General features: G+C 39.1%; 1 protein-coding gene and 2 long non-coding RNA genes across 7 annotated transcripts; 2 read left to right on the forward strand and 1 right to left on the reverse strand.

Moving 5' to 3' along the window:
* Positions 1-1,706: 1,706 nt before the first annotated feature.
* Positions 1,707-22,947, forward strand: LOC117568819 (bumetanide-sensitive sodium-(potassium)-chloride cotransporter). Of its 5 annotated transcripts, none has more exons than XM_034249686.2 (21): positions 1,707-1,797; positions 2,322-2,513; positions 12,687-13,218; positions 15,246-15,422; positions 15,485-15,599; positions 16,754-17,012; positions 17,072-17,325; positions 17,397-17,511; positions 17,573-17,700; positions 17,764-17,932; positions 18,007-18,149; positions 18,211-18,320; positions 18,847-18,982; positions 19,043-19,636; positions 19,706-19,934; positions 20,139-20,189; positions 20,628-20,684; positions 21,450-21,547; positions 21,615-21,844; positions 22,254-22,477; positions 22,553-22,947. In XM_034249686.2, exons 3-21 carry the CDS (start codon positions 12,962-12,964, stop codon positions 22,795-22,797), a joined length of 3,591 nt encoding a protein of 1,196 aa, XP_034105577.1. In that variant the 5' UTR covers positions 1,707-1,797; positions 2,322-2,513; positions 12,687-12,961; the 3' UTR covers positions 22,798-22,947. The 5 variants fall into 5 exon arrangements, with proteins under 5 accessions (XP_034105577.1, XP_034105576.1, XP_034105575.1 ...); XM_034249685.2 differs by having other exon boundaries at positions 1,716-1,875; XM_034249684.2 differs by having other exon boundaries at positions 1,716-2,513.
* On the forward strand, positions 13,239-14,454 carry LOC127565719 (uncharacterized). Its single transcript, XR_007955071.1, has 2 exons — positions 13,239-13,796; positions 14,047-14,454. It is a non-coding gene; the product is annotated as an uncharacterized LOC127565719 (long non-coding RNA).
* Positions 13,945-15,288, reverse strand: LOC127565718 (uncharacterized). The gene is made up of 3 exons (XR_007955070.1): positions 15,203-15,288; positions 14,595-15,127; positions 13,945-14,513 (listed from the first exon to the last, which is right to left on the reverse strand). It is a non-coding gene; the product is annotated as an uncharacterized LOC127565718 (long non-coding RNA).

Here is a 22,947-nt window from a genome sequence, read left to right on the forward strand (position 1 = left end):
ATATAAGTACGAGTATGAATATACAATTTCAGTTTGATTTATTACCAATTTATTTGTTTTTGTTTTAAAAAGAAACTTTTTATGTAACGTTCTGTCGTCATGCCGCAAATTCGAGGACGCGAATTGCCTTCAGCTGCTATTAACCGGCTTGTTCTGCATTTGCCACTGTCATTAAATACTGTTGTACGTTATCTACGGTTGAAGATAAGCAAGCAAACGAAGTAAGGACTTGGAAACATTATTACCCCAACGTTTGAAATTAAATATTGTACCGGAAAGTAAAGTTTAAATGCACGTGAATGGAATACAACTTTACGCAGGTGATTACAAATAATGGGAAAAAATTCAACAATCCATTAAAATATTATTTATTTATTGCTAATTTACATTGTTTACATTTTGTTGCTCCAACTTGCATTTGCATTTTCTTTTGTTTTTTTTTTTATATTATATTAGTCAAAATAAATATTCAAGCCATTACCTATTTTTTTTTTTTTAATCCAGTACAAAGATATTATATTTTTATTGTTCTCGAAACATTTGGCATATTTGCCCATAGAGCTGAGCACTGTGCATGTGTTAGTTGCCATTGGATTATCATGTTGTTATACAAATTATATTGCATATTTATTAGTAGCAAATATTCAGTAATGGAAAATGTGACAATCATAGTGCAGCCCAAATAATATTAGCAATTAGGCACAAAACTGAATTTACCTATGGGCAATAATTTATAGGGCATGTTATCGCATTTTACAATATAATATTTACATTTTCCCCTGCAACTCTGTGCCATAATTGAAGTTGCTGAATAAATGAACGAGCCCCTTAGCAAGTTACACAATTACGAGTATTTTGTTTATATTTCTTGCATAGTTAATTAATTAATTTAAAGTGCAATAATAGTAGCAGTATTGCAAATGTCAATTTCCTCATAATATTTACTAAATGGTTATCTTTGTTTGCACTATGTGTATCACTTGCTGAGATTCATATGAAATTCAGTGAAAATTAAATAAAATCCCCATTTTTAAAAACTCGTATGCATTGCAGATTAAATCTTGTTAATGTATTTAGAGTGTAATAATAATTTGAAATGTATGTTCAACTTGTAGTATGTTAATGTACTTATGAATTTATGTTCATTAAGTTAATAATGCACTCTCCCAGGCAACATTAAGCGAATCCTCTATGAGGGCATAAAAAACTAACCACCCTTACTGGTTCAGCCTTTGGGCACCAGAAGTGGCAGACTAACAGTCAGACAGACAGACAGTCAAGAGAACCGGCAGTGACATCGGTAACTGAATTGTGAACAACTTTGTGCGATACGCACACAGATGCAAACGCACACGCATTAAAACGCATAGCACACACACAAATACAGATGTTCTCCCTAGTTTGTGCAGACTTGAAGTTCTCCGCTCATAACTCCACGTTCGCTGAGTGGAATTTTTATATTACTCGCGCTTCAGCTATTTGTCATCGATCACGTCACAGCTTTGAGCGCAAAGGGGAAGCGCTTGGTTCTATATACACACACACACACATACATGCTACATACATCTATGTGCAAGTTCAAGTCAATGTCGGAGTGTGTGTGCATTTTGGGTTCGTCGTCGCTTGGCGGGCTCGTCGTCGTCGGGTTTGCTGTCGCTGCTTTCAGTATTTTTGTGCTGATCGCGCGAACCGTTCGTTTTCAGTTTCTCTTTGGCTCTCTGCACGTGCGGTACCGTTTTGGATTGCCTTCCGCAACTCGTCAATATTTTAGGCGCGCAGGGTGCTGTTGAAGTCGAAGTACTTTTTCCATTCCCAACAAAATTTCTCAAGTGGCGCACAGATAATATAAATACAATACAATACAGTTTATTTTCGGTACTGCATAAAAAAGTAGCTATTTACATATTGATTCACAAAAGAATTGAAATAATTCCCCGTCGAGTTTTGTGTTGTGGTGCATTGGCCACAGCTGATCAGCATACTATATCAGTATTTTCGAAATGCATTCTCCGGGGCATATCTAAATAGTGCTGTGCTTTAAGTTTAAACAAAATACATACAAAATACATTAAAAGTTTCTTCGAATTACAAAAAATCATACACGTGTTGGCCACGTGTATACACTTGCATCCACCCACATTATTGTTGTTATAAAATTACAAATAAATAAATATTTAGATTTGAAAATATAAATATTGTGTTGCAGTAAAAATTCTCTTTCTTTTGCTCTTGTGCTGATAATACTCGTAAACATTGGTCGGTATTGAATTGTGTGTTTCGTTTACTTAAAATTTTGGTGTGCTCTTTTGTTTTCCGTGTAGATAAAAGAACTGTTTGCATATTTGCTTGGTTGACTAATGCCCGATGGCAGAACGAGCGTATTTATCATACCAATTGTTGGCCAAATATTAAGTCTCAAACCGATGAACATTTAAATTAAAATTCAACTCTTGCATATCCGTCCACCAAAAGCTTGGCTCTTAATAGGATTTACTTTATGTTCAAAAAATCTGGTAAGTACTTAACTCTCCCAGTAAAATCTGTTAAATAAATAACTATTAATGCAACAGCATTAACTTAAATGAGTATTTTATTTGCTGTCAATTCGCTTCTTTTTTTGGGCATCCGGTGTAAAACTCAAAATTAATTTTAATTTTTTATTAAGCATCTACATTTTTTTTGTGCATTTGGTTTTGTTTGCGTTAAGCAATTAATGCATGCTGATTTTGTTTTAGGTATTAAAATGTTTGTTTTTTACAATTGGCCACGACCTCAAAAAGTTTTACTAAATCAGCGAATTTCACATACTGTTATTTAAATTTATTCGAATAAGTAAAGAGGTATTTGCTGAGTGCAGCATTTAAAACAAAGTACGATGCACAAATTTGTTTTTCTACTTCAAGTGTCTCTCAGTTAAAATGCACATGAACTTGAAATCTGTAATTGTTATCTACATAGACCGGGAGTCCAGATCTCGAGCATCGCTTATACAAGTACTTACTGTACTTTTCTTTTATTTTGCCTTCCTTGTTAGGCAGTCGCCTTAGTCGTTGCTCTGCCCACTTTCGTTTGGATCGTTTAGCGTTTGCAATGAATGACCGTGACAGGAGTGGGGAGCTTAAGTGTTTCCACTATGTATGTGGAATAACCCGATCTTTCGGGTATAGCTTACATACATACTTACACTCTGGTGCAATGCACAAAACATTGTAAACGGCAACAAGTCATCACGTATCTAGTTACATTTTGACGTGCAGCAAGTGTTGATATCATATCTACATTTCTTGTAACTTGTAATTATCGCTTGAGTAATCGAAGCACTTTGAATCGTTTTGTTACATTTTGGCAATACATTGTTCTCTTTATCAACGAAACATAAAATGGAGCTTACACTCATTAAAAATTATCTTTTTTTTGAGTGCATACAAAGTATAGACAATAATTATTGAGTTGAGAAATGTTTATGTGATTGGAACTTATCTAAAAAGGCGAAACTCTTCAATGAAGAATTTAAGCATTTTCAATTTAAAGACTCATATTGAAGAAATATGAAATATTCATAGAATATTTTAAAAGTTTCTTGAATTTGACGTCTTCAATGAAATAATAATTATCTGGAATTAAAATAAAATAGAAAGACGGAAACCCAATTCTATATTAATAGCTCTCTTTGAATTTCAGAAAATAATAATTATAAAGAATTTCCATTATTTTCCATATGGAAGAATTTCTATTTTTAAATATACTTATTCAATTGTAATCATACACATTTCATAATTATGCTGCAAAGTGTTTTATAAATAAACTCTTCAAAATACTTTACATAATACTCACAGGGCTGTCCTCTAGAGTTCTATATGAAACTGATATGGAGGCAGGTGCTCGAATTCCCAGAATGTTTGCCGGAGTATCGACTTTCTGAGCATGACCAACTGCATCTGCTATCAAGTGAGCTGCACATGCGCTCCGCAGTAGCAGCAGACATTCAACCCTTGGCTGACAGCAGCAACACACCCCTTCCCTACCCGCCCTTTTGCATGGCAACAAGAGAGAACACCCAAAAAAGAAAGAAAAATAAATTGAGAACTAGGGCAACGAAAAGCGAGTAAGTCGTTAAGAGAGGGTTGCTTTATGTTGTAGTCGAGTAGTTTGCTTGCAGCTGATTGGAATGCGCGACTCTGGCGGATGGACACGCGCTAGTACTTAAATGTCAGCAGCAATTTCGATGTGCATTCATCAATCTAGCAGGGGAATATGACACAGTAACGAACAACATAACAATAATAATAATAATAAAATGCAAAAAAACATACAGCAAATGGACTAATAGCTTCTGACTTGACATGGCATGACTCTCTGAGACTCAGCACGGGAATTCTGCGAACAAGTGGCGCTTGGCGTTGGGCTGACTGGCTGACTGGTCGACTGTCGAGCTGGCTCACCGAAAGGCTTTTCATGTCAGCAACGCGAACAGACAATAAATAAAAGGAAAATGGAAAAGAAAATGACACTGTGTGACAGGCAAAGTCAATGCGAAATGTGTAGACAAAGAAATGACATAGCAATGTGTACGAGTTGAAAAGAAATCTTGGCGACACACACATTGCAAAGCCGAGAAACTAAACTATTAAATCATTGACCTTGCGAACCTTGACAAACCGAGAAAAAGAGAGAAAAAGAGACTAAGCGATGACTGTCTGGCCACTGAAACAGATTGAGATTCAGACTGCACCCGCCGATAAGTGAACTGTTATGGAATGGGATGGGATGAGGGTGGGGTGTGTTCTCCTCTGTCTTTATGTTAGTGTGGGGCACAACGGAAATAATCGTACGTAAAGCCACGAAAGCGACGTGCAAATTATGCAAAGTCGTTGAAAGCAGCACGAAAATAGCAATCGTCTCTCTCACTGAAACGCGGACAATTTTCACCTTTTTGCCACATTTTCCGCTTTTAATCAAGATTTATGGCAATTGACGGAATGACAGAGACCAGAGCTAAAGACGACGCGAACCAGAGCGTGGGCCTCACAGTTTTGTATTCTCAGCTTTGGCAAGAAGCAGACGGAGGGCGAAACACACACAAAGCAGACAGAGACACAGACACTAAACCTTTTGCATACGCGGACAGAACAAGAAGCAAGCGAGCCAAGACTCGCGTTCTGCTAATCAAAGCGATTTTCGTCTTGTCGGACCCATAAACCAAAATCTTGCGGTAGCAGCTATTAATTGAATACGCCTTTAATTAAAATCGCGCTACCCTCGAAACGGAATTCACAAACGTTGAAGCCGTAGTTGATTGTGAAGGCTACTTGAAGATTAGAATTTCTCGCTTTGATGTGTGTGCTCGGTTATGGGTCGGAATGGTTAGGGTAAGGGTCAACCCAAAACTCATAAATTCTATCTGAAAACCAAAAAAAACCAACTTGAAATTACAAACAAATTGAATAAGCTGCCTAATCCTGGTAAAGCTTTCGAGTGTATGTGAACATTTAAAATTCATAAATGAAATTTGAAAACTGGGTACGTAATCACAGCACAAAGAATATTATGTGAACTATATTGTGTATATGCTGAACAATCTGTGCTCTGACCCGTGAAATGATGTGAACTAGTATTTCCATACTGATTCACACATTTAACAGAGATCGAGGGAAGAGAGACGCGCCCATAATCACCTGGAGGCAAGGTCGACTAAAGGTGCTTATGTGATTTTTTTTTTTGTTTTTGGCTATATTTAGGCATTTGCCGAAGCTCTCAAACCTAAGGCGCTTATGGCCACGAGACTCTAATGTTATCAGTTTCCTTGAATTTGAATAAGCTCTCGATGAAACAATTCTTTCCAAATTGTTTCCGCCATATATACAATTTAATATTAATTGTTTTTTGAGGTGCCATCACGTGTTGGCTATGATGCTAAACACTCTGCAAATATTTAGAAAAGTTCTTGATTAGCTTCGATTTTAGTGAATTCGTTTAACAAGTTTGTCCATTGCTTTCATCGTACTATTCATAATAAGCATGTTCCATGTTTTCTTGCTTTTGCGTGCCTCAATGCAGTTTCCGTTCTCCCTCTATACAGCTATTAGTTTGCTTCTTTATGAAACTTTTCATGGCATGCCGGGCATTTAACAACTAATCAGCATACAAGTATTTTCCCTAATTATAATTAAGTAATAAAAAGCCGATGGGAATGTGAAATTAGGGGCTAAAAGGAACTGCGGATTGTAATAAGGGGAATATGACAAACTTGAACTTGCCAGGCAAATCTTTTACTCTCTATTAAGGTTAACTGTGTTGCATATTAAGTATACGACAGGTAGGAGCATTTACATACAAAATTTAACACCTTTAAACAGATGTATAGTCGCTGTAATTTTAATAACCATGAGCGTCACATGACTTGCTTCATTATTTGCATTGAATGTTCAAAATTCTACAGAATTCACACAGCACGCGGCTTTATGAAATCGTACCTGGAACGGAGTTCAAATGTGGATATTGTGCATGAAAAAATGCAAGTTGAGAGGAATTACGTGTGTGTTCGCGTATAAAGTAAAATATTTTCATATATATTTTTTGTATGTTGGCATAACATTCTTTACTGCCATTTTTCGTTAATGATTTTTTAAGCAGTTGGCGAAAAAAAGAGTGTCAAGAGTCGCTCTCACATGATCGTTATTAAATTGGGACTTGGTACAGCTGCGGGCTGACAACATCATAGAAATTAAGTCAATCGGCACGAATTTTCAAGTGGCACAACTGGCAAAAACAATATGGGTTAAAGCTGTCGCGCGTATACGTAATAAATAGTATATAATATTTATTGTTTAACTTTTATTTGCAGCAATTTTAGTTTGTTTAATGATGAAAAGCTTCTGAGGGAGTAAGGGCACCTGATTCGCTTCCTTTTTTATGGTTTCGTATGAATTTCGTTAAAATCCCTCGCATTTTCTGCTCAGCAAGTTTATTTATTGCGAGGCGACAGCAAAGCAATGCGATGCGAAAGCAAAAGCGAAAGCAAGGCAATGAGAAGCAGTTTTCGAAGCGTGGGAAGTGACCATAAAACGGAGCCGGCCAAATGGCATTGATTTTGTCAAAACAATTTTCCTTATGCTCGTAATACATTTTTATTGACCTTTTAATGCTGGCAGCATTGTTTCGCCTCACGGGCATACATACAAATATATGTATATATTTATTTATTTGATGCGAGTACTCTTATTCGTATTTGTATTCGTATTCGTATGTATATTTTTTTGTGGACATATATATTTGTTTTTGTAGATTTTTGCACTTAATTTATGCTGCCGCAAATGAAGCAAATAAAAGCTGCAGTCAGAGCATGCGAACTGCGAGCTGCGAACTGTGAACTGTCGTTTGTGAACCTGGCTGGCGAAGAGCGACGTCCGGGGACAGCCGGCTGGCTCCGGGTACTTACCGACGAGTGCCATTCCATTTCTGGGTCGTAAATTTATGCTGCCACAAATTTACGACTTTAAATCATAAAAAAAACATCGCTTATTGGAATTCGGCTATATGTACCAGAAGAAGGCACAACTCCGGATACCCCGATATGCTATGCTACGAGTATAGTATACCCTTATAACCCTCCTAACTCCGACACCCAATGCAAAAAGTGCGTAACATGTTCGAGTACAATCCAAAAGGCGACTTGTGGCTGCCACTCAGCTCTCGGCGCTTGTCTTTCGTCGCTTGCTTCACACAGATTTCCCGTTTGCCACATAAAAACTCGTGAAATAATATTTATGGCACTTTTCAATGCAAATTTACAGCCAAAAAATAATATGAAATACTCGTTGTCGTCTCACTCTTCTCAAGCCTCTCTCACCTCTCGAGTCGAGTCTACCGCGTAAAAGAGCGTATTACACTTGAACTTGTCGGCGGCTTGAAGTGTTTAAAGATTTTTATGTACTTTGACAGTTCTCTTGAAGATGTGAAACTTCAATAGCGACAACCGAGGCAACCACATTTTATAGGATTCATTAGCTAGTTTTATTTGTAATAATTTACTCAAAATATTCAACATGAGTGAACATGATTTTATGGCTTAAGGGCTTTTTATAGTATAGTATTTTTTGTGGTCATTTATGAACACAAGTGGAGAATTAAAATGCGTAAATATTCCGCTACTATTTTAATAAACTGTTGCTTTGTTTAATATTCCAGTTGAAACCTGTTGAACTTATACTGGTTTTTTTCGGTAAGAATTTCTTCTTAAAATATATCGTTGAGGTTTTGTTACCGTGTAGCAGAAACTATTTCAAAGTAAAAACATAAATAATAAAAGTTTGCAAAGGCGGAAAAAGTATCGAAATTACGAAGAGACTTTGACCTTTATTGGCAGATGCATTGGATTGCTCTTTTTATCATGCTGCAAGCGGAAGTAACTTTACAGCAAACTTGTCTAACAATTAAAAACTTTAAGAATGATGGCAATGATGAAAAAATGATGTGCAACTTTTTAGTGCTATTTTGCATATATACTTTGTGATTTAGCCACTCTTTTATCTTTGGTTCTTTCCGAACCTCTCATTGCTGCATTTTTTTTTATGAATATTCAAAGTTTGAAATTTTCTTCTTTGAATATATTTCGGTCGAGTAACTTTAAAATTTACTTGATTACATTTTAAAGCCACTTTAGTTTTTATTAGCTCAACTGGTTGCCCAGTTTTGTGTTTGACACTTCACATTTTTCATTATCTTATTTAGTTTGTAGATATATTTTCTTGCTTCAGCTTCTCATAAATACATTTTCTAAAGCACCTTAAAGTTGCTGTAAATTTTATTTCCAGAAATACTTTTACTTCTCTCAGCTCATTCCACTTAAAATTTTTCACTTCATGAAATGTATGTTTTTAGATGGATCTTCTTTTTATGTAGTTACATTTTCTACATTATTTTCATGTTTAAATTTGCTGTAAATTTTATTTGGCATTTTTAAATTTCCTGAATTATATTTGAAAGATAGTTCATTTTCTGTAAGCTCCTCCCACTCCACTTTGAATTTTCCGCATCATAAAATATATTTATTAAGATAAATTTTATTTTCATGTAGATTTATTTTCGACATTCTTTTTATGCTTAAAGTTGCCTGTAGATTTTTGTTTGACAGTTGCTCAAGATGTTTGTTTTGAGCACATTTTAACGCCTAATCAAGTTAGATCTTAAAGATACTTTGTTGCTTTTGCTTATGGTAAATAAATTTTGTTTCACAGCCTTGTTTCACGCTTAAAGCTGCCTGGCTTTCATTAGCTGTTGGCATCTCTGCGATATTGTGCGTCCATTAGTTGTCTTTATGCCTGGCTATTTAATATTAAACAGTTTGTGTTTTCTACTTTGAGCATTAGTTTGGCTCGTAGTTGATTGTGTTAGGCTCGGGCCAATGTAATACTCAGCGGATCAGCACACGCTTGACTTGTTGTAACTTTTGTTGTATGTTTTTGACACTTTTTTTGCCTTGCTGTCAGTTCCTATGTAACCTCTGACCTCACTCCTTGGCCTCCGTCTCTTCTCGTTTCGGCTTGTTAATCAGCTTTGATGCGCGTGTCTATTCCTGTGTGTGTGTGTGGTGAGTGTGTGTGTGTGTGTATTATACATAGGCTAGACCTGCTTTCAGTTTTGCTGCTCACCGCCTTCTGTCATGCATTGATGGACATCCAGCATTTTGTGTGCCAACATGACTTAGATACGGCTGGCAGAGGGAGGAAAAATACATGACCAAACACAGGAGGCGAAAGTTTTGTTTGTGTGCGTGCTTTTTTGCTGATTACTGTTTAGACATGTATCGCTTCGCATCTTGTAGAAAAACGATTGATATCAATATTGGGGCCATAAACTTTGCCCATCAAGCAGCGTGTGTCGCTTGACACTTGGTCAGCACGACCACGTCCACGTCCACGTTATCCATGCTCTGGCTTTCTGTTCCATGTTGTGTTATTTCATCGATGTGTTGTCATTAAGAGCCGCTGCATCAGCATCGCCCCACCTCCACCACAAAATAAACACCAGAAATACTAACATATTTTATTGTTCTATTTTTTGCATGGGTTCTTGTGAGTAATTGAGGTCATGTCATAAAATATTTGTAGATATACTATATAACATATATATTGTAGAATTCCAATTAAATGTGTCTTGTGTCGTGGTGCGAATTGCTGTTGATGTTAAGAATGTTATTACTGTACTTGTATGACGCGATTGTAATACTCTTTTGCTCTCAACTCTTTACGAGCCAGGCACAAAGTTGAATTTATCTTTGAAGCCATTAAGAAGGCAGCTTTGCTCAGGGCACCACATTTAATTCGCCCATATAGCACAAAAGGCCTATGTGGTATAAAGGGAATGGGGACCAGATCTCAAAGACCACCAAAGTAGTAAAATTCTTATTTTATTGTGGCAATTGAAATGCGAATGGGCGTTGAATTGGGCAATGAAAAGAAAGCAGTAGCAAACGCTTAAATACGCATACTCACATCGACAACGACAACAACAATAACAACAACGAAATTCCCATAGTCAAATTGTAGAGTCGTGGAACCAAATGCGGAATCACCAACGGGAGCAATTGGCCCATTGTAGGGCCATTAAAGTGATCCCCTCCCTAACCCACTTACTCATAGGATCTAGGGCCTCTGCTGCTGTCTTCCTTTTTGGGCTTGGACAATGGCAACAATTATTCAGATAAGTTTTTTACAACTTTTTGTGCGTTGTTTATGTCATGCCTTTTAGCAGCTGTCAAGCCAGCCCATCGAGGGGACACCAAGCAACCAAATGGTGCTGTTCCCTAAGATAAATACGAGTTGCAAAAAGAAAAAATCAATGTGTCCTATGTAGAACCACCTGAGCATGAACATGGCGTAGATACGGTGACAGAATGAGAATGAATTTGTTTATGACACAATTAATCAAATTCAAGGCCAGGCCTGATCATAAATCAGACATCTCCTCCTGATGCCATCATTATTATCGTTTTCATTATTATTATTATTGCCATCTTCATCCCGGTGTTGTCATTACAAAATGGTTTAATTTTAAAAAGTGCTCTCTTAACCCCTCCAGCTTTTGGGACGGCTTAATAAGTTTCGCCTCACCTGACCAAGCCAAAGACAAGGCCAGTCCGGAGGTCAATGTCTGGCCTCTTAACGTGACTTTCTCGTTGACTGTCTCTGGCCGATAAGCGCAAAGGCCAAAAAGTTTTCTGTGTGTCTGCCATCTACAAGTAGCAAGCAAGCAAGCACTTGTTGCCTTTCCCATACTCTGTGCACAGAGTCCCATACTCGTTCCTCATTGAATTAAGTTCTTAATTGCTGTCATCAATTTGTGCAATTTTTTTTGATGTTGCACACACGTTGCACGTTGCAGTTCCCACATATTCCATATGGTACTGCAAACGTGGAGAAATGTTATAATTGGCGTAATTATCTCGCGCTTTCATTTAGTAGGTCGCTTGCTTCGCGTCTGTTTTCGAGTATCTGCCGGTTGTTATGCTAATTGCTTTTCTGTTTGTCTTCAGCATTCGTCGAGCTAAACTTGACCCAGTAAATGCGAGGCCTCTCCTCTGTACGAGAAGAATAATATAATATAATACCTTTCGCGACGACTGTGACAAATTGCCGCCGCTTTGCAATCAATTCTTGTAATTCCTTTGGGGTTTAAGCGACTGCCACCTTCGCATACACTGCTTCAAAATTCATAACGTATACGCCAGGTGCGCTCGATGGAGTGGTGAAAATCCACTTGACACATACACATATATACGAAAGAGCGCAGACTAACACAGACACACATGGTGCCTTGGTTACCCCGGGAGCAACCCTCATTACCCTCCATTGGGATCAGGGAGACACGGCTAATCATGATTAATTTGCATCAATTTACTTGTGCCATTTTTAGCAACCGATTTGAGCACAAATTTCAACTGAAATTACTCAATTTGCGGCAAGCGCACTTTTTAAAATCTATTTACTCATAGTTCTTATAAGTAGTTCCCTCGATGGCTTTCCTTTTGGGGCCCCAAGTAAATATTTATTTATAAACAAAACAGAAAAGAAACCTTTTGTTGAGCATCCTTTGAGGAGATATCTATACATATATTTGTATGTTGGGCAATTGCTGTTATGGCAACTTGAGTAATTTGAGACGAACTTCAGCGGCAAAGCCTTGTTAATTGCAGCTAATGAAAGCCGTAATACATAACTTGGCTTATGGAGCACATCAGCGAAGAGAGACAACACAACTCCGATAAAGTATTCCGTAATCAGGATTAAGTCATGCTATTGTCTAATTGGCTTCCTTCAGCAGAAAGTCCTTAAGCCCCATTGAGAATATCCCAACTAATTGCTTCACGTTTCAAGCGCGAAGTTAAAGATATATAGGGTTTTATATAAGAAAAAGTTACGAAATGAATCCATAGTTTGCCATGGAAAAATAACGAAATTACAATGGAATCTGGTGAAGTAATATTATATAATGTTTACAATCATTTAGTTTTCTTATTATCCAAATTATGGAGTATAATATAATCACTTTGATAAGTATGTACTTGACTGCCTTTTAATATTGATTTCTCCCAACTGTTGAACAAACATAACAAAAGCTATTATTATACTAGCCTAATTGACATTAAATTTCATTTATGAATTTGTATTATTTGCTTTCGTTTACAGCAACACATTTGCAGCGCTGTGGGAAACCATTTGACGTAAATAGAAAATAAAAGATAGACAGAAGAAAAGGAGCTTGCTTTTGTTTTTGTCTGCAGGAAAAAGGAAATACTCGTAGATAAAAGAAATTAATGCAACTGATTTAATATACACAACAATAACAACAACACGTGCATGAAGGGCTTAAAACAGGATACCCTGCTACCGAAATCTTGTTTGCATTAGCTGCCCACAGATATCCAAAAAGTTTTTCGGACCCTTCGCAACAAACACACGAGATGTCGGATACGGCATCGTTTGAAATGGGGTCGGTGGATCGACCGAATCGCTTCCAAGTGAATCCCGTAAACCATCAAAAGAACAACAATGAGAACAACGAAAACCGCAAATCACACGCCCTCCCCCCAACCGACCCAGACTCGGATGGTACTCACGAAGTTTACCGCCGGCTGACCAACATTGATGGCGACCTCCTCGAGGACGACACTTTCGATGCGACACAGTTGCTGAACAAACAACAGCCCCGGCAACAGAGGTGAGTCTCCTTCCCTCCACTTCTATTCCTCCTTCCCCATTTCCATCGCTGACCTTGTCTGGTCGTATCTCAGTGTTTTTCCATTCACCGCAAAGTTTTTCGCATCTTTTTACATTCTGTTAATTGTTTTGCTTGCGCGTCAACCATTATTATCCCATGTATTTCTTTGTTTCCTGTCCTTGTTCGACCTTATTTTCAATTCCTCGTTCCGTTCCGGTTGTATATTATTTGTTAAAAGCATTTAAGTTTGAAAGGGCTCATTTCACCGAGTTCTTTGACACTTAAATACCCACTGACTTGACAGCAGGTTGGGGCATATTTGTCTACAATAATCAAAGTTTATTAAAGTATTTTCTGAGAAGTGTGTCACACAATTTGTCTAATTAAATTTATTTCAGGCTTATTCTATAAATAAATTCCATGTTGTTATATAAAATTGATTGAAGTAATAATTCCTCATACTAGGAATAAAGTTACTTTGCATAAAGACAATTGATTAAATTAAGTTCTGCTGTTCAGATACAATTAGCTAAATGGTTTTATTTTAAAATGAATAAATTAAGTGAAGAAAATAAAAGGTAATATTCCATTAACCTTTATTGATTTCATTTTGCATTTAATGTAAAACTTAAAAATATATGAAACAATTGTAACTAAATTTAGTTTATGATATGATCCACCATATCTCTTAGTCGTATATTTCACTCATTGAGTTCACACTTTCATTTGAGTGAGCACAGGTTCCACTTGCACTCGCACTCGCGCATTTATTAAAATTGCCAAATTTAAAATTGGCTGAACACGATGCATCTATCAAATTCATTTAAGGTTTGTCGACCCGCTCTTAGCTGTCCATCCGTCTGTCTATCAGTCTGTTTGTGCTGTAGGTTCAACAAACAGGGTCTCCTTCTTATCACACGCTCTGTCGCGCTGTCGAGAGCAAAGCAGTACAGCAGCTGCCCCACGAGACTTTGTACTGAGAACGAGAGCGAGAGATCGTGAGAGGGGTTAAAGGAAGGCCAGTGTAATAGAAGTCGACAATACATCCAATCAAAGCAAAAGAGAAATAACAATAATTTGGATTTGTGTTCGATGAATGCAGCCAGCCCACAACAACTACATAGAATGAGTCTCGGCTTGGTTTACAATGTGTAGTAGTCGCAATCGATTGCAGACAATGTTTGCATGTTATTTTTTGTGTGGATTGGAAATGAAACTACTTTGCAATTTTCTTTATTGTCTGCATTTGAATTTTCCACTCGCATTGTTTTTAACTTGCATTTGATTTGTTGGCTCTGTATAAAGTGAAGGGCAAATGCAAAATGCGTTTATAACCAATTAATTAACTGGGCTTTGATGAAACAAAGAGCACACACCACATCACATCATAACAAATAGCTCCAAATAGGCAACAAATTGTAACACAAGCCGTAATTGCCATTCAATAATGCGAATACAAATAAGTATTTATGAGTATATATCGTATACATTACACTCCAGCAAACGCTCACGGCGCTCGGCGCTCGGCACTCCTGCAACAAGCTCGACTAGACACTCGCATTCATATATACTCGAAACCAAAGAGTGCGAGTGTTTATGAATGTGTCTGTGTGTGTGGTTGCTTGGTATGTTGTGGCTTCGGGCTGTGTTTGGTTAAAGTCAATTGTTCAAATCAGTCATAGCACACATCGTCAAGAGTGAGACTCACTCGCCGTGGTCGTTCTCTTAAAGCTTTGTTCTGTCTACGCGTGGAGGCGTGTCCTGGGGCTGTGCGGCGCGAAAACCAAGATATCTTGACTCCAACAGAATATTACTTGTGGTTCAGCTTGAAATTCTCCATAACGCTTAAGTAGCTTAGCCAAAAGTTTGCAGAAGCAACCCAACCGCATGTCCACTTGTCTTTATTCCCCTAAAATATGGATGCAACATGTTCTCTTAAGTAATTAAACATGTACTCAACTTTGCCGCCAAGGGCAATGCTCACAGCTAAATTCATCTTTTTTTCTGCTCTCTTTCACATTTTATAGGCAGTCCATCAAAAGCAGTTTTCGGGACAAGGATAAGCCGTCACGCTTCAAGGATCTGCAGACAACGACACGCTTTCAAGTGGAACCCCAAAATGAGGAGTCCGATTCAAATGACTCTCAGGAGGATCGCGAACTTCTCGAGAATGAATACGACACAAAGTATGGCAAAAGCTTTAGGTGAGTCACAGGCAGTTGGTAAATTAATTTCTTAAAGATTAATCGTATAATCTGTGCTGTAGGCACTTTACGCGTGAGGCGTTGCCACGCCTCGATAACTATCGCAACATGATGTCCATACAGGCGGCCTATCGACCAACGCTTGACGAGCTGCATAATGCAACGCTTGTGGGCAAGGTAAGTGGCCTTAAGTTTTAATTAAAGTTAATGCCAGGCAAAGATAATATTTGTTGACGAAAGCAGATATGCAGCAGCACAATTTTTCTGTGCTGTGCAAAAGCAATTTTCAACGTCGTCGAACCGTTCTCACAAACTGAGACTGCGACTGTCAGCAGTCAATCATGGCCCAGAGCTGAGGTCATTAGCATAGCGTCAGCTGCAGTTGTCGAGCTCCTCTGCTTTGTTCTGCTGCTGTTCCTAAGGAAACTGTGTAAAATGCCCGCTAATAAACATACGTACCCGACAACAACGACAACGGCAGCGACATATAATCAAGTGCAGCTGTCGTGATTTTAATTGCACTTTCAAAAACTTTTACCGTATTCATTGTCAGTGCTCAATCGCTGTTTTGCTGCAGAGGGCCGCGACCTTTACACCCACGCTTCAGTCACTTTTCGATAGCGGCCACTGACTTTTCAATTGACTTTTCTCACTTTGAGTTTTCCTCCCCACACACTCACAAGCGCTTCCATTTGCGAGTGGGCGTGAGGCGTTGCAAATACAATTTGTAACACAATCAATTGTCACTAATTGATTTTCCATTTTGAAAATTGTGTTTTGCGGCTTTTTATTTTTATTTTGTGACAAACTGAAGTGAACTTGACAGGAATGGGGAGTGTATAAATCGTAGAAATACTGTAAATAGCTAAAAAGCTAGCAGTAGGAGCAGTTAATCTACCCATTCTTAAGCTCTACAGGGTGTAATAAATGCGTCAATAAACGCGAGAGAGAATGACACAATTCTTTTAGCTATTGTTGTTACAAGTTTCCGTTTTATATCTATGACATGTCAGGGTAAAAACGTCCTGTTTTTTTTTTTTTTATTTTCGACGCACCATAAAAGTTATTTTTGCGGTGGCGTATGATTAATTTGCTGAGCAAGCTCGCAACGAGCTTAACTGTGACATGTTGTAGGGCCAGCTGATCTGGCTTTTTTATTTGATGGCAAATTAAAGTCAGAGACTTTAAAAATAGCTGGCTGCAAGTAGTGGAGTGAGTTGCCCCATTTATGGGTGGCGCATCATTTATCAACGCTAGACAGCTTTATTGAAAATTGCACAGCACTCAGCGTGAATCATGTTTGACTTTTGCTCTTCACTCTTCACGCACAGAACACGCACAGCTTACAGCGCAATCAGGATTTGGAGGCGGGCAATATGAATGGTATGCTTAAATTCGGTTGGATCAAAGGTGTGCTCATTCGATGCCTGCTCAACATATGGGGAGTGATGCTCTTTCTCCGCCTCAGCTGGGTGGTCGGCCAGGCCGGCATCATCGAGGGTTTTATATTAATACTGACAACGACTGCTGTCACGACTATCACGGCGCTGTCAATGTCAGCGATAAGCACCAATGGCGTCATTAAAGGAGGTGAGACACTGCTTCTCATTTTTTGTGTGCATATTTTTTAATGCCTCATCATGTTGTAGGTGGCACTTACTACATGATATCCCGCTCGCTTGGCCCCGAATTCGGTGGCTCCATTGGCCTGATTTTCTCGCTGGCAAATGTAGTCGCCTGTGCCATGTATGTGGTTGGTTTCTGTGAGTCCATGCAGGCCATGATGTCGAGCATGGGTTGGTATATTGTCGATGCTGGTCTCACGGACGTGCGCATTGTGGGCAGCATCACAATTCTGCTGCTGCTCATCATCGTTGTGGTGGGCATGGAATGGGAGGCAAAGGTGCGTATGATTAATTTTAACAATTTCACTCAATTTAGAAAGGTGTTCTTTTTTTTTTTGTTGTTGCTTAGGCACAAATCGGACTACTTGTCATTTTGTTGGCTGCCATTGCGGACTTTCTTGTTGGCAGTTTCATTGGACCCAAGAGCACAGAGGAAGAGGCCAAAGGTTTCTTAGGCTACAATGGTGAGTCTTTGCGTCGAATTGGCTTCCATTCGTTGCAGGTTTTTAATCAAATTGTTCGCAGCTACGCTACTCCAAACGAATCTATTTGCGGACTATCGGGACGACAATGATTTCTTCTCAGTGTTTGCCATATTCTTCCCAGCTGCTACTGGCATTCTGGCGGGTGCCAACATTTCTGGTGACTTGAAGGTGAGTAAGAGTCTTTTTGGTGCTGACAATGTGCCATTACGATTCGCTTTTGCTTCGCTGTAGGATCCACAAAAGTCCATACCCAAGGGCACCATCTTGGCCATAGTCATCACCACCGGCACTTATCTGCTGATGGTTGTCGTCTGCGGCAGCACCGTGGCCCGAGATGCCACTGGCAATTTGACGGACATTGCCAACGGTTCCTATGCGTTTCTGCTCAACTGTTCAGAGGGTAAGTGTGTGTGTGTGGTATGCGAAAGGGAAACACTTGCGTTTGTGGACACTAATTAAGTTGCGTCAACTCAGTCAAGTGCGACTATGGACTGCAGAATTCATTCCAGGTAATTGAGTTGGTTTCTGGCTTTGGGCCCCTCATCTATGCGGGTTGTTTTGCCGCCACGCTCTCCTCGGCATTGGCCAGCTTGGTCTCGGCTCCAAAGGTGTTTCAGGTGGGTTAAGGAGTGCGAAAGGTACTGTATGATAATTCTGATGAGACGTAATTACTTCCAGGCTCTATGCAAGGACGAGCTATATCCCAAGATTGTGTGGTTCGCCAAAGGCTACGGCAAGAACAATGAGCCAGTACGGGGCTACATCTTGACCTTTGTCATTGCCACAGCGTAAGTGTTAATAGCTTTCAAGTCATTACTGATACTGTTAGTTAAATACTGCACTAATTGGCTGTGGTTTTAATAAGATTTTCTGATTAGAAGAATACTAAATTGAACGAATTTGCATTTTTAATTTTGTGCTTGTCCTTGTAATAAAAATATTGCTTATTACTACACAAAGACAAAATATTGTACTATGTACACAATTGCAATCGACTGAAATCGGCGACAATTGCATATTTTCAAATTGTTTTGATTGATTTTAAATGTTTGCCAATCATTGAACAATTGAACAAGAGTTGTAATTCTTAATTGTTTCTTTACTATAATAAACTAAATTTGTATTATAATTGTTTTTATATTTTCAACAACAATTATTAACAAAATATTTTATGTATTCACATAAATTCAATGTAAACGGTTTCTTTAACAAAACAAAAAAAAAACCAAAACCAACAATTATAAGTATTATATTGTAATATTGATCTTATATAAACAATATATAATGTATACCATATATATTATCTGTTGCCAGCTTCATACTCATAGGCAGGCTCAACCTGATTGCGCCGCTCATCTCGAACTTCTTTTTGGCTGCCTACATGTTGATCAACTTCAGCACATTCCACGCCAGCTTGGCTAAACCTGTTGGCTGGCGACCCACCTTTAAGGTAAGATACAACTTTGCCTTCTATAATATTTTGCCACTAACTTCCCTTTCTTGTTTATAGTATTACAACATGTGGCTGAGTCTGCTGGGCGCCGTGCTCTGTGTGGCTGTGATGTTCCTGATTTCCTGGGCCACAGCGCTTATCACGTTCTGTGTGGTGCTGGCATTGTACTTAATTGTCGCCTATCGCAAGCCCGACGTCAACTGGGGCTCCACCACACAGGCGCAGACCTACAAGAATGCGCTGATGTCGGTGCAGCAGCTTAACAATGTAGAGGATCACGTCAAGAACTATCGTCCCCAGATATTAGTGCTCTCTGGGCTGCCCAATGCACGACCTGTGCTGGTTGACTTTGCCTACATGCTGACCAAGAATCTATCACTATTAGTTTGTGGTCATGTGCTGCGCGGATCTGGCTCGCAGAAGTATCGCAACTATCTAAAGGATCGTGCCTCCAACTGGTTCAGAAAGCATCGTGTTAAGGGTTTCTACGCATTGGTTGATGGTGAGGACTTTGAGTCGGGCACGAGGGCGTTGATGCAGGCCACAGGCATTGGCAAGCTGAAGCCGAATATTATACTAATGGGTTACAAGACGGACTGGCAAACCTGTGACCGCAAGGAGCTCGTGCAATATTTCAATGTCATGCACAAGGTGAGTGACATGACGAGCTGACTGTGGAAGCAAACAAAGCTTATGCTTCTCTTCTCTCTTCTCTGACAGGCTTTGGACATGTATCTGTCTGTGGCCATATTGCGTGTGCCCCAAGGCTTGGACTGTTCTCAACTGCTGGGTTCACCGGAGGGTGGTTGGACGACAGCCAACTACAATCTGGAAGTGCCACGCACGCTGCAACCCAACGAGAGCTCTGGTGACTTGCAGGCAACGGAGCACAATGCCCGGAATCCACTCAGTGGCAGTGTCGACTCGCTAAGTCGCAATGTATCGCAAGGTGAGTTGGGGTTTAAATTTGGGTTGAACGCAGCTGAGGCCAGTCAAGCTTTAGCTAACTGATTAATCTTCTTTTGTCAAATATTTTTGCATGTCCTTCAACAAATCGCACTTGTGCACAATCAAAACAAAACAAAACAAATCACTTGACACTACCTACAAATTAACCTTGCACAAAACTCAATCTTTCAATCGACACTTAAAGATGCCGCCAACAACACGGGCCGCAATGAGAAGGGCCTGAAGTTAGCCAAATGTAAGTAGCATGATTTTAGTTAAGTGATAAGTGATTACTCATTACTGATCACACTATAATAAGAAATGATTTCACACTTCTGTGTATTCTTGTGCATTTCTCTTTTGCTGTTACTTTTGTTGGTCGGTTCTCATTGGCACTAATTTTCACATATTTCAGAAAATATAAATTTGTTTTACATTTTATAGGTCTAACGTATATGATTCATCATTCAACTTTTCTGATTACTGATTACAGTTCTGTTTTTGTTTTAATTAATCTCGAAGAAATTTGTATCCTTAAAAAATGAATGTATTTTGTGAAAATTAATGAAATATTTTCAAGCCAAACTAAATTAATTTTTAGTCTGTGAATCACAAGAATATGTAATATAAAAAATATATGAAAATTTGTGCCATCGGAATACGTTTATTTATAGTTTGTTCTTGTTTCTCTTAGTGCGTTTCCAGCAAGGCCTGCGCAGAATACGCTCTTGGCCAGCTGTTGAATTTGAGTGTAAGATCTATTTTGCGTGTCTTAAGCTACATACTTGATTGTTATAGGGTTACCTCTGCCAGTAGGTAAATACTATATACGATATGTACGAATATTGAGCAGACCAATCCTTCATCTTCCCCTCTTCTTAACTCTCTGCACTCTTTGCATGAATTACCTTAATGCTGGGTTCTGATTAGGCCAGCGAATTAATCTCCTCGCTCGCATGAAACTAATTCCAAAACTAACTGTCAACTCGAACTGAAGTGTGAACTTCTAAGGTCTCAACTCAAGCAGTGACAATGGGACTGAGAGGATTGAGGAGCATTGAGGATGCTTTTGGGTTTGTTCGACAGATGTGGCAAGAACCTTTTGGCCAATTTGTGTGTGTGCCCAAATTAATAAACGCTCGTAAATTTGAATTTAAATTTATGCAATGTCCCCGAAAAGACCTTGTCCAAGTTGTATGTTGTAACATTGGCCACGATTTCCTCAAGCAGCAGGACGAGGCACAGCACGTGCATGTTTTTTGGGTTCCCAATGTTTTGCATACTACATTTGCCCCGAAAATATTTGAGAATGAGTGTGTAAATGGGCAACAAAAAAGGGGTTAGAATTTCGTTCATATTTATTGTGTTTAATGAAATAATTATGAGAGCAACGCATGGGTAAGAAGCATGTCTTAATTTAATAGTTTTATAGCATGACTTTTGAATGTGAATCAAAAGATTATAGGACCAATTACTTATGTGTATATTTACTTATGTGTCGTTATTGTGTGTACAGCTTCTAGCACCAGTGACTTATCCTTTATTGCCGGCAATCAGACGAAGGATGTCTCGGGCATGCCCGATCCACTCGATGTAAAAACTCCCTTCGAACAGGTGAGATGCCTTGAAGCACTTGATCGGGCAGAATAATAAAATATAGAATGAATTTAATTTGCCGCAGCCGAATACAATCAGGAAATCGAAGCAGAAACACGATGATCCAGTCTCGCTCTATAGAGGTCCTGGCGGCGTCGAGTTGCCCAAGGACGTGCTGGCTGACTTGACGCAATTTACGCGTAAACGCAGCCATGCCATCATCGATGTCTGGTGGTTATACGACGACGGTGGCCTCACCTTGCTCTTGCCTTACATCATAAGTACGCGGCGCACCTGGCAATCATGCAAATTGAGGTGAGTACAAAAGTGTGGGAAAGAAGTGAGGGAACACAAAAACAAGCCACAGCATCCCAGAGGTGCGTAAACAGAGACTCAGACTTCTGCAGCATAATGTGCCTTAGCCGCTTTATTTAGTAGGAATTGAATTTGAATTTAGTATAAGAGTAAGCCAGCTTCAACGCTTCCCAACCAGATGTTGTGTGCTGTGTGTTGTGTGTGTTGATTTCATGTGAAAGGCAATGGACCGACAGCTGACTGACGGAATGATTTCCTTAGACATAACCAGCCAAAGGATGCAGCGAAGCGTTAAGTATAGTAGTCAGTGGCAGGGCAAGTGATGCGAGTAATTCGACTTCTTGTGTTGAGCAAGTTTAAATTGGATTCAACCTGATGCATATTGGCCTACTTCTATCTAAATCCACAGAGTCTATGCGTTGGCCAACAAGAAAGCGGAGTTGGAGTTCGAGCAGCGTTCGATGGCGAGTTTGCTGTCAAAGTTCCGCATTGATTACTCGGACTTGACGCTGATACCGGACATTACCAAGAAGCCGCAGGAGTCATCTACGCAGTTCTTCAATGAGCTGATCAAGGACTTTGTGGTGGTCGACAAGGAGAATGGAAGCAAGGCGACGCTCAATGACGATGAAGGTGCGACAACTAAACTAATTCAAGAAAATAAATTTATTTATTTATTTCATTATTATTTTCTTTTTTACTCTTTAGCTCTTATTAGCGAGGATGATCTGCTCGCTGTGGTGGACAAAACGAATCGGTATTTGCGTCTGCGGGAATACCTTCACGAGCAGTCCATGAAGTCGGATCTGGTCGTGATGACGCTGCCGATGCCCCGCAAAAATATCGTCTCAGCTCCATTGTACATGGCCTGGCTGGAGAGTCTCAGTCGAGATATGCCGCCATTCCTCTTTGTGAGAGGCAACCAGACGAGCGTTCTCACATTCTATTCGTAGTCAGCAGGATTCGTGTCTTTTTTTTATGTACCCAATTTATGCTTGGTTCTATTTATATATACTGTTGGCCAAAACTCACTTCGTAGTTGAAATGAGCACAAGATTTTTACCATTATTCTAGTTTGTACTATAAATGTATTTGTATTTATA

Source organism: Drosophila albomicans, chromosome 3 (genome assembly GCF_009650485.2).
Source record: "Drosophila albomicans strain 15112-1751.03 chromosome 3, ASM965048v2, whole genome shotgun sequence".
NCBI classification, from domain to species: domain Eukaryota; kingdom Metazoa; phylum Arthropoda; class Insecta; order Diptera; family Drosophilidae; genus Drosophila; species Drosophila albomicans.